This window comes from Triturus cristatus, chromosome 8 (assembly GCF_964204655.1).
Source record: "Triturus cristatus chromosome 8, aTriCri1.1, whole genome shotgun sequence".
In the NCBI taxonomy this organism is placed as follows: Eukaryota; Metazoa; Chordata; class Amphibia; order Caudata; family Salamandridae; genus Triturus; species Triturus cristatus.
Window position 1 is genome coordinate 858,541,276 of NC_140591.1, and position 16,295 is coordinate 858,557,570.

A 16,295-nucleotide genomic window follows, 5' to 3' on the forward strand; every position below is an offset into this window, starting at 1 on the left:
CCTGCTGTAGGGATGACTTACATATATTGCATGCAGTGTCTGTGGGCATGGCACACAGGTGTGCCATGTCGTACTTTCACTTTTGTCTGCACCATTTCACACAGCAGCAATGGCAGGTTGCATGAGTTTGGTGGTGGGTCCCTTGGGGTGGCACAATGCATGCTGCAGCCCTTAGCCATCTTTAGTACCCAGGCCCTAGGTACTAGGGGTACCATTTACTATTGACTTGCAATGGTGCTAAAGGTCTTGCCAACTGGGGAACAATTGCACAGTTAACCTTGTTTTAGGGAAATAACACTGGCACTGAAGACCTTGTTAGCAGGAACCCAGTGCACTTCAGTCAAAATTGCATCAGATACCAAGCAAAAAGCGGAGGTGACCACAAAAAGGGGTACATTCCTACACTTTACTTTACGGTCTTTCTGCTATCCTCTGTTATTTTTTCTGGCTCAAACCAGCAGTCAGCACATCCTACAGTTTGTAAACCATTAGCCACATGATTAAACCAGGGTAATTTAAACTTGTTTAGCTTGCACTCATACCTCTCGCATGATTTCCAGATACGGTTGCAGCTCTGGTTTTGTCCAGGTTCTTTTCAAATAGTGGATGGACCATAACACAGCAAACTGCTAAACTGGTTTAACACCCTGCTCATGTCTCAATGCATCCATAGGGATCCTAGGACCAAGCAAAAGAAAGTGACGAAGAAAGCAGTTTTCTGCCTTGGCCAGCCCATTCACTTTTTTAAAATATTTTTATAGCACCACAGCTCTGCACTGTATAGACCTGCCACAAATGCTTGTGCTCTATAGGTTTAGAGGGTGGGGCCTACTACTCTGTTCCCCTGGCTTTTGGCAAAGCTGAGCTCCCCACCAGCGTATTGACTCAATGTCGCCTCACCTTTAAGAAGCTGAGCAACTTGAAATCAAATCGGACTCCTAAATAATCATATAGATAGACACAATTCAACGGAGTTCCATAGATTTTAAAGGAATTCCTCAATTTGGGGCTTACCAGTGGTAAACAATGTGGGCTCTAAACCCCCTGTTAGTAAACAAAATGGTTCACAGGGGACAGCACATGTGCTGTCTCAGGCAAGACACAAAAAACAAATGGGGTAATAGTGACAGAGTGCTATTCAACATTCTGGTGTGATTCAACTTTGCAGCCTATACGTTCCAGTGGCATCTCCCACTTTAGCTCTTGGGGTTCACAATACCATTGGGGTGCAGATCAAGCCTGTGGATGTTTTCAATTGGGTTAGCACTTCATGTTTTGAAGAAATTGGGATTATTAGTTGAGGGGGGTACCTACCTATCTCAAGTAATAATCACAATCCTGGTTAGGGTGAATCACTAAAGTCACTAAATTAATCTGAGCTCAACCCCCTGGTAGCTATGGCACAGGGCAGTCAGGCTTAACTGAGAGGAAATGTGTAAAGTATTCATGCAATATCAAAACAGTAATAAGTTAAAACACAACACAAGAAAAATCCCAAACCAATTAGAAAAATAGAATGAACTAGAATACAAACAATGACACCCAAAACAACAAAAATCCAATTAGGGTAAACTGAGAGATTAATTTTTAAAGCTGAAGGATCAAAATAGATTAAAAAATGTTAAGCACCAACCGCTGTCATTTAGATTCACATGACCAGGTCCTAGGCGTGTGTAAAGGCTGACAGCGATTGATAGTGGGCCAGGTACAGAAACCAGTTTCAAGCAGGTCAGAAGTTTAACGACTTGGACTTAAGTCTCTAAAATGAAAGTCAAATATCCTCAGAGGAACAAGACAGCAGGCTGTGGCAGCACAGGCTCCAAACGTCAGATATCTGATGAATGAGGTGCTGGTGAAGCCACTGACTCTTGGCGGGAAAGTTCCAGGTGATAGAAATTTGAGTTTCACACCCAATGAAGGCCCATCGCCGGCCAGATACTTTTGGATATTTTTACCGATGAAGATTTCTAGGTTCAGACGTAGTCAATTTTTAGGAGCTCAGATTCTTCCAGTGGTGTAAGTATGTAGGTTGTAGCTGAAGAGGGCACCACAATGCTGGATACCTTCCCTGCAAGGTCCAGCTGAATTGTATTTGTTGCTGCAGAAAACTTCAAGTCGCCCTTAGCCATTTATCATCTAAGGTGCTTCACCCATCTCCTAATGGTGAGTACCCAATCACCTTGTGGATGTAGTGTACCCTCTGCTTCCTAAGTTTTAATCTAGCTGTACCACTTTTGTCTTCTCCGTTTTTTTCCACCTCAGGAGCCATGTTGGTCCACATTCTAAGTTTCCAGCACGAATCTCTCCTGCTGTTGCTGGTAATTGATGTTTTAATGGTATACTTAATATATCTGTTTAATATTTCGACACAACTCATGAATCCTCATCATTGTTCTCAGGTGCGTTAACCCCCCCCCCCCCCCCTTACGTTCCTCGGTCCTGATGAAGACCCCACTTCCAAGACATTCACTTTGCTGGTCCCAATAGGGGTCGAAACATTGACTGTTTGTTCACCTTCATCAACAAACCGGATTGACAGTGATTCTGTAACTGCTTTCTCTGCTTATGTTGTTACATTTGTTGTTCTTGCCAATAAATTGGCAGGATATGTCCTTAAATGTACCGTGGATGTAGCTATATGCACGACCTTCCCCTTGCACATCACTTGCACTGACCCCAACCTCTGCACTTGTCACCTTCTTTGCACCTGTTTAACCAATATAATAATGTTGACATATTTTGTCTGCTGAATCGATGATCGTTTGACCAAATACTTTGCATAACTGATTAAATCTCAGTCATTTTTCGCATCTATCATGTGTTGTCATAAATGTATATGCATTGTCAATATATGTGTTCTTTTATAACTCTGTAAACTAATTCCACTGTGACCTTTCTTGGTGTACCGCAGAAAACTTCAAAGCGGGACCAACCTGAAACTTCGGCCCAACGGCAACTGGATTGGCTTGGCAGATTGGTCTCAGTTGTCCAGAGGTCTTTAGACACAGATAAATTCCAAGTCCCAGGTTTCAGGAGATGTTAGGAGGAGTACACTATGACACAGCCGATGTCCTAGGAACTTTGGGACAGTATTTCACGGTCAAGACTCAATCCAGCGGACGCCACCAGCAGGGTCCAGGGCAAGTCCAGTTGGAACTGGTCAGTTGGGCAGCTGCAGGAAAGGCCTCTTGTAGCTAGCTTTTTTTGTCGCTGTAGCTTGAACAGGAGATCGGCCTCATGACCTGTGGAGTCCACTTCTTTGTCTTGAGCACAAGAGAGAGAGCAGGTCCAGTCTTCCGGCTCTCCTCAGGTTTCAGACAGCAGGTTCAGTTCTCTTCTTATCTTCCACATGTCAAGCAGTGTTTCAAGGAGGGTACTGTGGGTGACACATTTCTGCCTGGCATCTGCCTGTGGGTGGGGGCAAGACCTGGCCACTCCCTAACTAATAGGGCAAATGTTCCCAGAGGTAACCCTACCTACATTTGCAGCACTTTGTGTGCCTTAGAACAAACAATCCCACAGACAATCCCACAGTTCCTCGTATTGCCTAAATCTAACATGGCTAAGCCATTCTTCCCATGTGCAGAGCAATTGTACCCAGCCCAACCTCTCCTCTGTGATCTATATAAACCATATGATTGGTGCCTGCCTGAATGGGGAAAGAAAGGAGTGGCCTGCCCAGATGTCAGCTAACTGTTTCCTGACCAGGGCAGGCCACTTTGAAGCAAATCAAATTCCTGGACACAGCTAAATGGTTGTCCTGCCAGACGAATAGAAACACCTCCCCACATCCAAGGTCTTTCTCTTGTTCCAAGAGCAGTTCTCACACCTAATCAAGGGTCTATTCAGCTATCAGGTGACAGCTGAAGCTTATGCAAATCAGCCTCTGAGGCTTTAGCCGTGGAAAAGGTAACGTTGTAAAAGTACATTTTCCTTAATAGTTAATAAAATTAACCATTAAATTGTTTTTTGAATGACTATTAAAAGGAGTCTTTGAATTATATTTCTAGCTGTTTCCTAACCATAATTAGCATTATTAAACGAAATAATGTAACCTAGTGTTTTCCTATGAACAGCCAGCCTTGCTGCGGTGAAAATAGCTTTTGTGGCTTTTTTTACTGTAAGGACATGTTTACCATGAACTTTGACATGTCCTGCTTTTAAATACCATGCACTCTGCCTTATGGGCAGCAAGGCCTTCTTAGGGTTGAAAATAATATTTAAAAGGGAGCTTTTGACATGTCAAAAGGGGGTTATTTTGACAGCTCTAATTTGAAGTTTAAACTGCACAGCCAGGCCACAAATGGTAGACTTGCAGTCACGTTTGCTCTGTCACTGTAGTGGATGGCATAACTAGTGACGTTTAACTTACAGGCCCTGGGTACACTTTGTTCCATATACTAAAGAATTATAGGCAAGTTAAATATGCTAGCCAGGGTATACCAGTTTCATCATGTTCAAAGGTGGCGCACATGCACTTTTCCACTGGTTAGCTGGGGTAAAATGCACAGAGTTCTACAGCCAGCAAAAAAAATTAAGTCACAAATCTGGGATACATTGTGCAAAAGATGAACATTTCCTACAATGTTGCAGCTGAGAATAGAAGTACAATGACTCACTCATGCACATCGTCTGAGATACCCCATCATCGGGTTTGCCAAGATACCGAAAATCTTGACCTATTATGACCCTTCTATGATCATCCTGTCTTCCAAAGATCCCTTTGCCAACCTGTCATCTATTTCACAAAAACTCTAACAACTATGTTCTCACACTTAGCTCCGATTATGGCTCCACATCTCTCTTTCACACATACATGCACACCCTACCTTCTCTTAAATCCAACTTTTCCTCATAAACCCTTCTCATACACACTTTTCCACCCTCGGGCCATATTCACCTTAAAGCTCCACCTTCTATCTTTTATACCTCATTCTTTACTCTTTTACTTTTTCTCATATGCACTTTCGCACTTTCACTCTCCCACTCTATGAGGCACACACTTTCCAAGAATAGCTTGGTTTCTTATGCTGTTGTTTACAAACATTCAACTTTTAGGGTGACCTGGTTTTAAAAAGAATGTAGGCACTTATTTATTTGATTGCATTTTTGGAAGGAACAACTGAACATAAATGACTTGTTAAATACGTTTGGAGCTGCCACATTTATAGAAATATTGGGAGAAAATATGTCATTCTTGGGAGTAGCATTGATTTTCTATTTCTATACTAACAGGGACAGCAATAAAAAGTCTGTGGAACAATTAGAAGTGCTAAAATGCAAGATGCCCTCTGCACATTTTTTTATTTGAACTAGCAGTTGCCTCATGTGCCTTGATAACAACAATCGTTCAGGACTAGGCCTGAGCAAAATGTTATTTACACCAGAGTAATTAGCATCATTTTGGGAATTTTGTTTAATGAAATGTCCATGAAATGACAGAGATTATGCCATATTTTGACATTTTGGGGAGCAATTTTAATGCAAGATGTGCTTTTTGGGCAATTTTTGAACGCAAGCAACATTTTAGGAAGACTTTTTACCCGATCAGACCACTGGGGTAACTTTCAGGCCAAACCAGCAAACCGAAACGCGAACTGCAGTGTTTTGAACATGAGTGGCAGTTCATTTAATATGGATGATCAAGAAACATTTCAGGTGGATTTTTTTTACCCGAGCGGACCGTCTGGTAATTTTTTAGTGCAAAACTACAAATATGAACATGAGCATTACTATTTTAAAAATGAGCAACTGGTAAACAACACAAAATTACATTTTCAAGTTGAATTTTTACCCGAAAGGACCATTTGGCTTATTTTTTGTGTGAGAGCTGCATTTCGTATAATTATGTGTTATTTCACATAATTTTGCAGTGATTTACAGTACTTGCGCTACATTAAATTACACAAGTTGTGCTCACCCCTATTCGGGCCAAAGTAAAAATAAGGATCAGAGCTGTATTCAAGTGGGACAGAGAAGGAACCAGTGGGTGTTAAACTAATGACAACTACATTTCCCATATGAGTTACTTCCAAGTTATGCACACAGCAGCAGTATAACTTGCAGAATGCCGACACATATGAAACCACCAATATACAAGTACCTCTAGGTTGCCTGCCAACGCTACCACCTTAATGGTATTATCAGTGAATTTAATCTTTAAGCAAAGTGGAGATGCTTGCAGTATAGGTAACGAAATACATGCACAGGTCACAGACTGACCTCCCGGCTAATTTACTCAGCCTTTCAAGACCAATACAGTATGTGTTACAGAGTTGAGTAAGAAGAACACTCATGTTAACAAGCAACGGCAAGGCCAATAGGTCTCACCTTTGGGACCTAGTGGGATTGTCAATGCTCTTGGCGATATTGTACAGCATCAGAAAAGAAAATGTTCTGCCAATGCTATGCAGCATCAGCCAAAAGATGTGATGACACAGTGGTGTCATTTCACAGGCGTGCACGTGTGAGGACATAGGTGTGCACATATGCTATCACGCAAGTCTGCGCATACATTACAATTCCTTTTTAATTTACTGATCCAAGATGGATTGATTCATGAAAAAATAATTAAGCTGAAGTAGTATGAATCTTTTTTTATAGGGCAGACAGATTGTCAGCAATTTTTTGCCACGCCCTCCCCAAAAAATCAAAACGAAGTATCACCAGAGGCACGTGGAGCAGATGGGGTATAAAAGCAACAGCGAGTGTGGGCAGGGGACACTAAAAAAATATGTAGCCAAGAGTTGAAGAATAGGGTAAATGCAGCAAACGAGGAAGATAGTAATATAGTCAGGACCACTGGAGTTATGCGGCAGGGGAGGAGCACCTTATGCAGCAAGAAAAGGCAAATTATACAGTGTAAAGTGGAACATTTTGTGATAGTATTACTTCATTATTTCTTGTCTTTTTTAAACTTAACACTGTCTGGGCATCAGTTGAACCTCATTAGTACCAGTTTGGCATCCAAATATGGCACAGAACTCGAGGGGTTAATAACATGAGAGACAGAGCAACACACTAGGGAGAGAGCAACAGGGAGCGCCGAAGGCAGGTGTTTGACAAGGGAAGAGGGGAGAAGCGCACAGAAGGGGTCTTAGAAAACACATGCACTCTCATGGGGTGCTTAATCAAAAGGAAAAGCATTGTTTTCTAAAAGTGAACAGTGGAAGAACACAACTCAGCCAATCAAAAGCATGGTAAAGAGGCAATACTCCGGTCGAGGGACAAACACAAGCTGAACAAAATGGGACACGGAAAACCTAAATAAGAAGCAAGCAAATAAAAGTGGCAAAAAAGTAAACTAATAGCAAGCAATGTGTGGGTCATAAGCCACTGTATGTTCTTAGTAAGACTGCAATAGTTCTTTCACAATGAGACTGCTTGTGCTGTCTGGGAGGCAACATCTAATAATGTGACTCTTTCGGCGATTTTTGTGACAAACAATTTTTAGGTCGCGCATTCGAGACCGAGTGTATATACTTTAGTATATACTTATATGTGTATGTACTTTGTTGGCTTTGGAGATCAGCCCTAGGACTTATCTGCTTACGCTCAGGGGCTTTTTTTCTGTTCAACTGCCACTATTTAACTGTCTTGATCGAAAAACGACCAGTAGAGGTCAGTAAAATATCAAAAATAGATTCTTGCATAGGGGCATTCTTTTTAAAATTTTTCTGGCAACTGCCTCTATTTAACTTTCTTGATAGAAAACAACCGGCAGAGGTCAGTAAAATACCAGAAACACTTTAGCATTCTCTAGATTCCAGCCTATAGAAATTCTCTACCACGAGCACCCGTAGACAATACTACTTTTTTCAAATTTGTATTTTCAGTGAAATGACCACCGAATGCCCTGATTTTATATTAAAAACAGAGCTTTGGACTATACCTTTCGCCCTCTGAAAGGCTATATTTCTCTATGTGTGTTCCCATACCTGGCACGTCAAACAGTTTGGTGCTGACTTTCCCTACATGTTAAGGAACAGCAGATGTTTCGGCACCCAGGCTAATGTGCTGCATAGCTAAATATATATAAGGTCCCAAAGGCGAGACCGATTGCATTGCAAATGCTTGTTGTTAGTTGGTGACTGTATAACTGAAAACAAATGCACTAGTGAGATACATTAGCTTTACCTGGCATCTCTACACCGACATCTGCGTTATTTCTTGAAGCATAGATTTTTTTTAAAACTACCAATCTTTTAGTGATAGTGAGAAGTGTGGAATGGGCTGAATTTTAATCTAGTGCAAGGCGCTCATGGGCACCATAACATGTCACATATTATTTGACAGTGCTTCATTTTTTCGTGGGAAATATACAGTCAGTACGTTAGCAACACACGATAACAAATCTGCTCTGTAGTGGACATGTTAAAATACTAACTACACACGGATACCACAGGCACCTGTGAGAGGCAAACGTATATAGGGCGTTTTGACTAAAGCGCCATAATCATACCTACTTGCCAGGAGGGTGGCTATTAGAAAGTCTTGGTTTTTCAGCCAACCGTAGTAAGGGATGCTGGGACTTGCAGTTTAACCTTTTCATTTGCTACTATGGCACTGTTTGTTCCAAAACGTAAAGGGCTGCTGCTAAATAAAACTAGAATTAGTTAATAGTCTCCCTCGTAGGTACTGGTAAATTGCCACGTCTTTTGACCGCTGATTAATATTTTATGAACGTGTCAGAATTTCTAAAGTTTTTCATGAACACCAAGGAGTCTACTGTAACCGCTGGCACACATGACACGTCAGTCAATCTTTAGACACAGGAGAGAAGCCCGACTTTTACAGAAGATGCTCTACTGCACGTGCCTCGCACCACAGCATTTTTAGAGTACCTGATGCTTCCTTGCCACTGGGCTCCTGCTGCTCCTGCTCCTCCTGCCACCACTGCTCACCCAGGTCGTCTCCCATCTTTCCAAACACTCCGCAGTGTCACCACAATTATGCCAGTACAGCACTTGTCTGCAAGATTCACAAAGCGCGCCGGCTACTTTCACACGTGTCTGGCAGCTTAGTTTGCGTTCCAAACCTCGCCCCGGCTTCAGTCTCCGCCTCTATTGTGTTTTTTGACATTACAGAGGTTAATATACGAAACTAGAACGCTAACTTCCCCATTTAATATGCCGGCACTGGGCGCCATACTGCTGGACGAAGTAACGTACTAATACTTCTCTGTTATGTGCGGAAAGGTTAGTTAACAGGTAGTGCTTACGCTTTAAACGCGCTTGATTAGAGCACACATTAAAGCGAAATACTTGCGGGGATATTTTATCTTATTGTAAACAGCGGCTCAGCAAAAGCTATTTCGTCACTGCACATTTAATAGCACGTGTTATTATTACTATACTCAACTCTACTGGTTTTATCACCGTAAGGAGGATAATATTCTGAGTGAGCCCTGGGAGATTAAATGATTTGCCTAGAATCACAGGATGTTGAGCAGATGCCGGGAATCAACCTGGTCCTCAGTTCCAAAGTCGGCAGCTCTGGAAGTGTGGCTTATATTACTAATTTATCAGATGAAGAGGTCTTATCTCAAGTCCCTTCTGGAATAGTTTATAAAAAATATACATTTTAAGTGTACTGTTGTGCCAGGAATAACAGGGAGGACGCTGGCAGGTAGTGATAACAGCGTGTAGTTTATTCACTAAATTTACAGCAAGTATTTCCGATATAAAGGCCCACGAGGAGCGACGAGATCCGCTCGCCGCCAGCTCTCTCCGTCTAGTGTTCCGCCCCCCTCCGCGTCACGAAGCCGCCCGTCCCGATTGGACGGGGCGTCACGTGACACAGAGGGAACGAGACACTAGACCGTACAACATCTCCCCTTCAATAATATAACAGCAAAACGTTAATCATGTCATAACAAAGTCTTCAAAGCGCTTGGGCGCCCTAACAGATCTGGTAGGCCTCCTAGGAGTCACAAACCGAGGTTGCCCCTCGGCGCATAGCGGGCTACTATATCTGGTACCCTCCTGGACACCTTGGTTGCCTTCGAACTCCCGCATGGACTTCATTCCACCACGCCCACCGGCACCACTTGTTTCAACTCGCATCTCCTCAAGACATGCTGATTCACCACTGTTAGCTCTGTCAACAGGCGGGGTGTGCAGCCAACCATTATCCGCCCGTTCACTCCTGCTCACAACCTCGTACTCTTGCCACTCAGGTACACTATCGTCATGCCTGGGCCCACTCGCACGGCCTCCATTCATAATGATGTTTTCCTGGCCTGCTTTGAGCTTGACAATGTCATCCTTGCTTCTCCATCCTCCGCTTTCCAAACACACTGCCCCTTTCCTGACCTCCCGCACACGTACAGGAGTTTGAAAGACTGACTCCCCCTTCATCACCTTATGCGGCTTCCTTACTAGGACCCAATCTCCCTGTTCCACCTCCTTAGCTCTGGCTCTATTCACAGTATCGGCGTACTTTTTAGCACACTCTTGCTTAGCCATGAGTCGCTCCCTGACTCTCAGCGTCTTCTCATGTACACCCTCCGTGTCTTCTCGCACATCATACCACTCGTTGTACTTGGGGGTAAGTTCGCTGGTGCACCGTCTCCCCCTCATCAAATAGAAAGGCGTGTGACCAGTAACGGCATTTGGAGTGTTGTGGTAAGTGTGCACCTTGTCTGCGAGAAACATCTTCACATCCAAGTTGGACGCAAGGGCAAGCTGGATTCCCTCTTTGAGGAACCTGTTCATTCTCTCTACCTGCCCATTGCTCTTCGGGCTGTACAATGGGGTCTTCTCCTGCTTGATCCCCGAGTGGGCGAGAAAATCCATCATCTTCTTGGATACCAGCTGGGTGCCGTTATCAGATACCATGACCTTCGGTTGCCCTTCTTGAGCGAAGATTTTCCGTAGCACTTGAATCACCCGGTCCGTGGTAACCTCTCGGACGAACTTGTACTGTATCCACTTGGAGTAATAGTCGGTGATCACGATGAGAAATCTGCAATCCTCCGGCAGCAGTGAAAACGGGCCCGCGAAGTCGATGGCGATCTTGCTCCATGGGCCAGCCGGAATCTCCACTCTCTGCAGCTCCCCTCTGCTGGTTTTCCAATGCTTGTCCGCCTTCAGACACTGCTCACACCTGTCAATGAATTCGCAGACGTCGCTGGACATGCCCGGCCACCAGTAGTACATTTTTAATAGGTTCTTGGTCGCGGTGCCGCCAGGGTGACCTTTGTGGGCAATCCGTATTAGTTTGCCCCTGAGACCTTCCGGAGGGACAAACAGCTCATGCCGTTTCAAGAAGCCATTCTCGAGGGTGAGTTCCGCACTCACCTGCTGGAAGCTCCGGAGGGACCCATGTAGATTCCGCACGGGAGGCCAATATGATGTCACGTGGCCCATCACGGTGCGGAGAACCACGTCCTTCTCCTGAGAAGCGAGCCACTCCTCTTCAGATATGGAACCTTCGCACATCGTCGTGGCATCCACCAGTGCCACCACACACTCCGTATCGTCCAGGGACCCATCAACGTCCCCTGCCACGGGCAAGCGGGACAGGCAATCCGCTCTGCAGTTGAGGCCACCCTTGATGTGCCTGATGGTGAAGTGGTATTCCTGCAGCTTGGACAGTAGGCGCAGCAGCCGCGAACTGGCCTTCCCATTACCACGGCCCTCGCCGGCCATCATGTAGATCAGGGGTTTGTGATCCGTGACGATTTCGAACACCTTGCCCCACAAGTAGTTCTTGAGTTTCTCCACCGCCCAGACACAGGCGAGCGTCTCGCGCTCAATGGTGCTGTAGTGCTTCTCGGCATCGCTCAGAGAGCGGGATATGAAGGCGATGGTGTTCTCCTTCTGCCCGTGGAACTGGCAGAAAACCGCCCCAATGCCCTTTGCACTTGCATCGACCGTGACCACATTCCGCAAGTCCTTGTTGTAAGGCTGCAGCACCGGTGCCTCTGCGATACTCCTCTTGACGGCCTCGAAAGCCGCGTCCTGCTCCGCTGCCCACGCGTACTTGACATTCTTCCTCAACAAGGCCCTCAGTGGCTCCACAGTGGTCGCGTACCCCTGCAGGAACTTCGAATAGTACTCACTGAGCCCCAGGAAAGACCGCAGTGCATCCTTGTCACCAGGGCACGGAGCTTCTCTGATCGCCTTCACCAGGTCTTCTTTGGGAGCAATCCCATCCGGGGTCAACACATGCCCCAAGTATTCGATCTTGGACTCCATAAATTTGCATTTGTCCTTGGAGACTGTCATCCCCTTTTCACGCAGAACCTCCAACACCTTGCTCAACACCACCAGGTGCTCTGCCTCGTCCTTAGTGTGGATCAAGATATCGTCCTGGAACGCTTCAACCCCCTCCATGTCACAGAACAAGAGATCCATCAGCTTTTGAAACACCCCCGAGGCAGAGGCGAGTCCGAAAGGCAGCCGGACATACCTGTATGCCCCGAACGGAGTGACAAATGTGGTCAGCTTCTTAGAGCCTTCGGTGAGGCAGACCTGGTGGTACGCGGACTTCAGATCAATCAGGGTAAACAGGCAGGATCCGGACGTCGACGCCAAAATATCCTGAATGTTGGGCAGCGGGTGACAATTGACTAGGATGTTGTTATTGAGGGAACGCAGGTCCACGCACAGACGGATGTCTCCAGTTCTTTTCTTCTTCGATACGACGATCGCGGACACCCATTCCGAAGCACCGGCACTTTCGATTACCCCCTCATTCTCCAACTTGTCCAGCACAGACTTGAGTTCCGCCCTGACAGAGAGAGGCACAGTCCTGACCTTGTGCTTGATTGGCATCGCCCCCTCCTTCAGCTGTATGTCGTGCACGAAGCCTTTCACGCATCCCACTTCATTTGCAAAGACTGAGCTGAATTTTGCAAGAACGCCGGACAACCCACCCGGGTCGTCGTCCGCCTGAATGGAATTGACCCAGTCAGCTCTGAGAACTATGGGATCCGCTGCCCCCGGGATTAACATCACTCCTAACTTTGCCAGATCCTTCCATCCCACAAGGCTTCTCCCTTTCTCGGCCACGTAAATCTTGGTATTGATGGCCCTCCCTTTGAAAGTGAGGGTATCGGGAAAGTACCCTTTCATCACTATATCCTGCTCCCCAAACGCTTTCGGGTTTACGTCCGTCACACGCAACTGCACATCGTGCCACATCGCATCAAAGGTAGTGTCGGAAATCAGGGTAATAGGGGAACCTGAATCAGCAGTGAACGGAAGCTCAACAGAGCCAATCATCACGGAGCCTATGGGCCCCTTCACTCGCCCATCCTCAGCATCAATAGATAGCACTATATCCCCTAGCGCCTCAAGATCACCTTTGCTCACAGAACTCACTTTCACACTGCTAGCTGGCTTCCTGGTCTTGCATACAGCAGCAAAGTGGCCCACCCTCCTGCACTTAGTACATTTCCTGCCCAGCGCAGGGCAAGCCTTACTGTCCGCCAAGTGATCTATCGCTCCGCACCTGAAGCAAGCGAACGGCTTCCTAACCGCCCCCTTATCATTCGCCCCTCTATCAGGAGGCTTCTGGGCGGATTTGCTCCTGTCCTGCACATAAAACACACTGGCAGCGTGGCTAGTCTTGGCAAGTTCCTCTGCGGACACCAGGGATCTCTCGATGGCCTTCGCAATGGCCACCACCTCCTGAAGCGTAGGATCGCGGCATGTCAGCAATCGTTCCTGCACTTTCTTGGAGTGGCAGTAGAACACCACCTGGTCTCTGATGTAAGTGTCCGTCATGCCCGCAAATTCACAGTCTTGGGCAAGGACGCGCAAGCAGGCAATGTATTCCTCAATAGACTCCCCCTCTTCCTGCTTCCTAAGCGCGAACTTGTGGCGCCCCACCATGATGTTAGTCTCTTCAGCATACTGCAGCTCCAACCTCCTTACCGCTTTCTGGTACGCGTTGAGCTGAGTGGTAACACCAGGCGGATTCACGAACACAGGCAAACTGTCGAAGACCTCTTGCCCAGCCTTCCCCAGCAGTCCGAACAGCAGCGCCTTTTTCCGCTCCGCCGAGTACCCCGTGCCATCAATGGAAACGATATAGTTCTCGAAAGCCCTCAACCAGCTTTTCCACTTCATGCATGGCTTGCCGGGAACCTCCAAAAATAGAGGCGGGACACAGATGTTGCCTCCGTGCGCCATTTTGAGCGCGCCCGGCACACGTGGCGCGGACGGCAGGCTCTCCCACGCAGCAGCAGGACCCAAAGTCTTGACAGCACGCAGGCACGAGGAGTGAGGACCAAGCAAGGCGCGGACACCGCTAGGCGAGACCCCACAGCAACAGAAGGTACCTGGCACTCAGGACCGGAGACAGCGTCAACAGGCAGAAGCACGAGGCAAGGAGGCAGGCGAGACAGGCAGCAAGGCCGGCACTAGATGCAGCAGGGACGGACTTCAGCAGCAGACGCCCACGTGGGAGGGCTCCGCCTCAATCAGCAAGAACAGGAGGGCATGGAGAGACACTCGTGGGCCCCACTTCCTGAACCCTCGTCGCCATTTGTTGTGCCAGGAATAACAGGGAGGACGCTGGCAGGTAGTGATAACAGCGTGTAGTTTATTCACTAAATTTACAGCAAGTATTTCCGATATAAAGGCCCACGAGGAGCGACGAGATCCGCTCGCCGCCAGCTCTCTCCGTCTAGTGTTCCGCCCCCCTCCGCGTCACGAAGCCGCCCGTCCCGATTGGACGGGGCGTCACGTGACACAGAGGGAACGAGACACTAGACCGTACAACATGTACTCTATTGTAACACAGCGCAAGGTTATTCCATAGCACTGTGTTGCACACTCACGTAGGGTCAGATTGGTAAAGCGGGCACTCGGGCCATGGGCCGGTATCGGAGTTGCAGCTGTGGGCCGCTTTTTTGACCAGCGTGGTGGACGATTTAGGCTGTGTCTGTGATGTTAAGATGACGCCAGCGGGGGCCTGAGCAGCCTTTTGGAGCCAGATGGGTGTTGTGCCAGGAATAACAGGGAGGACGCTGGTAGGTGGTAATAACAGCGTGTAGTTTTATTCATAGAATTACAACATGTAAGTCCGATATAATGGCCCACGAGGAGCGGCGATGTACGCTCGCCGCCAACGCTCTCCGTCGAGTGTCCCCCCCCTCCGCGTCACGGAGCCGCCCGTCCCGATTGGACGGGGCGTCACGTGACACAGAGGGAACGAGACACTAGACCGTACAACATCTCCCCTTCAACAATATAACAGCAAAACGTTAATCATGTCATAGCAAAGTCTTCAAAGCGCTTGGGCGCCCTAACAGATCTGGTAGGCCTCCTAGGAGTCACAAACCGAGGTTGCCCCTCGGCGCATGGCGTGCTACTATATCTGGTACCCTCCTGGACACCCTGGTTGCCTTCGCACTCTCGCACGGACTTCATTCCACCACGCCCACCGGCACCACTTGTCTCAACTCGCACCTCCTCATGACATGCTGATTCACCTCTGCTAGCTCTGTCAACAGGCGGGGTGTGCAACCAACCATTATCCGCCCGTTCACTCCTGCTCACAACCTCGTACTCTTGCCACTCAGGTACACTATCGTCATTCCTGGGCCCACTCGCACGGCCTCCATTCATAATGATGTTTTCCTGGCCTGCTTTGAGCTTGACGATGTCATCTTTGCTTCTCCATCCTCCACTTTCCAAACACACTGCCCCTTTCCTGACCTCCCGCACACGTACAGGAGTTTGAAAGACTGACTCCCCCTTCATCACCTTATGCGGCTTCCTTACTAGGACCCAATCTCCCTGTTCCACCTCCTTAGCTCTGGCTCTATTCACGGTATCAGCGTACTTTTTTGCACACTCTTGCTTAGCCATGTTTCGCTCCCTGACTCTCAGCGTCTTCTCATGTACACCCTCCGTGTCTTCTCGTACATCATACCACTCGTTGTATTTGGGGGTAAGCTCATTGGTGCACCGTCTCCCCCTCATCAAATAGAAAGGCGTGTGACCTGTAACGGCATTTGGAGTGTTGTGGTAAGTGTGCACCTTGTCCGCGAGAAACATCTTTACATCCAAATTGGACGCAAGGGCAAGCTGGATTCCCTCTTTGAGGAACCTGTTCATTCTCTCCACCTGCCCATTGCTCTTCGGGCTGTACAATGGGGTCTTCTCCTGCTTGATCCCCGAGTGGGCGAGAAAATCCATCATCTTCTTGGATACCAGCTGGGTGCCGTTATCAGATACCATGACCTTCGGTTGCCCTTCTTGAGCGAAGATTTTTCGTAGCACTTGAATCACCCGGTCCGTGGTAACCTCTCGGACGAACTTGTACTGTATCCACTTGGA

General features: G+C 47.1%; 1 protein-coding gene across 2 annotated transcripts in view; it reads right to left on the reverse strand.

The window, feature by feature from the left end:
- Positions 1-9,063, reverse strand: part of CMSS1 (cms1 ribosomal small subunit homolog) — a 1,297,886-nt gene extending 1,288,823 nt beyond the window's left edge. Inside the window, exon 1 of one of the 2 annotated variants that reach the window (XM_085622368.1) lies at positions 8,844-9,063. In XM_085622368.1, coding sequence (XP_085478494.1) covers positions 8,844-8,919 — 76 coding nt within the window. In that variant the 5' untranslated portion in view covers positions 8,920-9,063. The remainder of the gene's footprint in view (positions 1-8,843) is intronic. The other variant, XM_085622369.1, reaches the window with a different exon arrangement.
- Between the last annotated feature and the right edge of the window lie 7,232 nt (positions 9,064-16,295).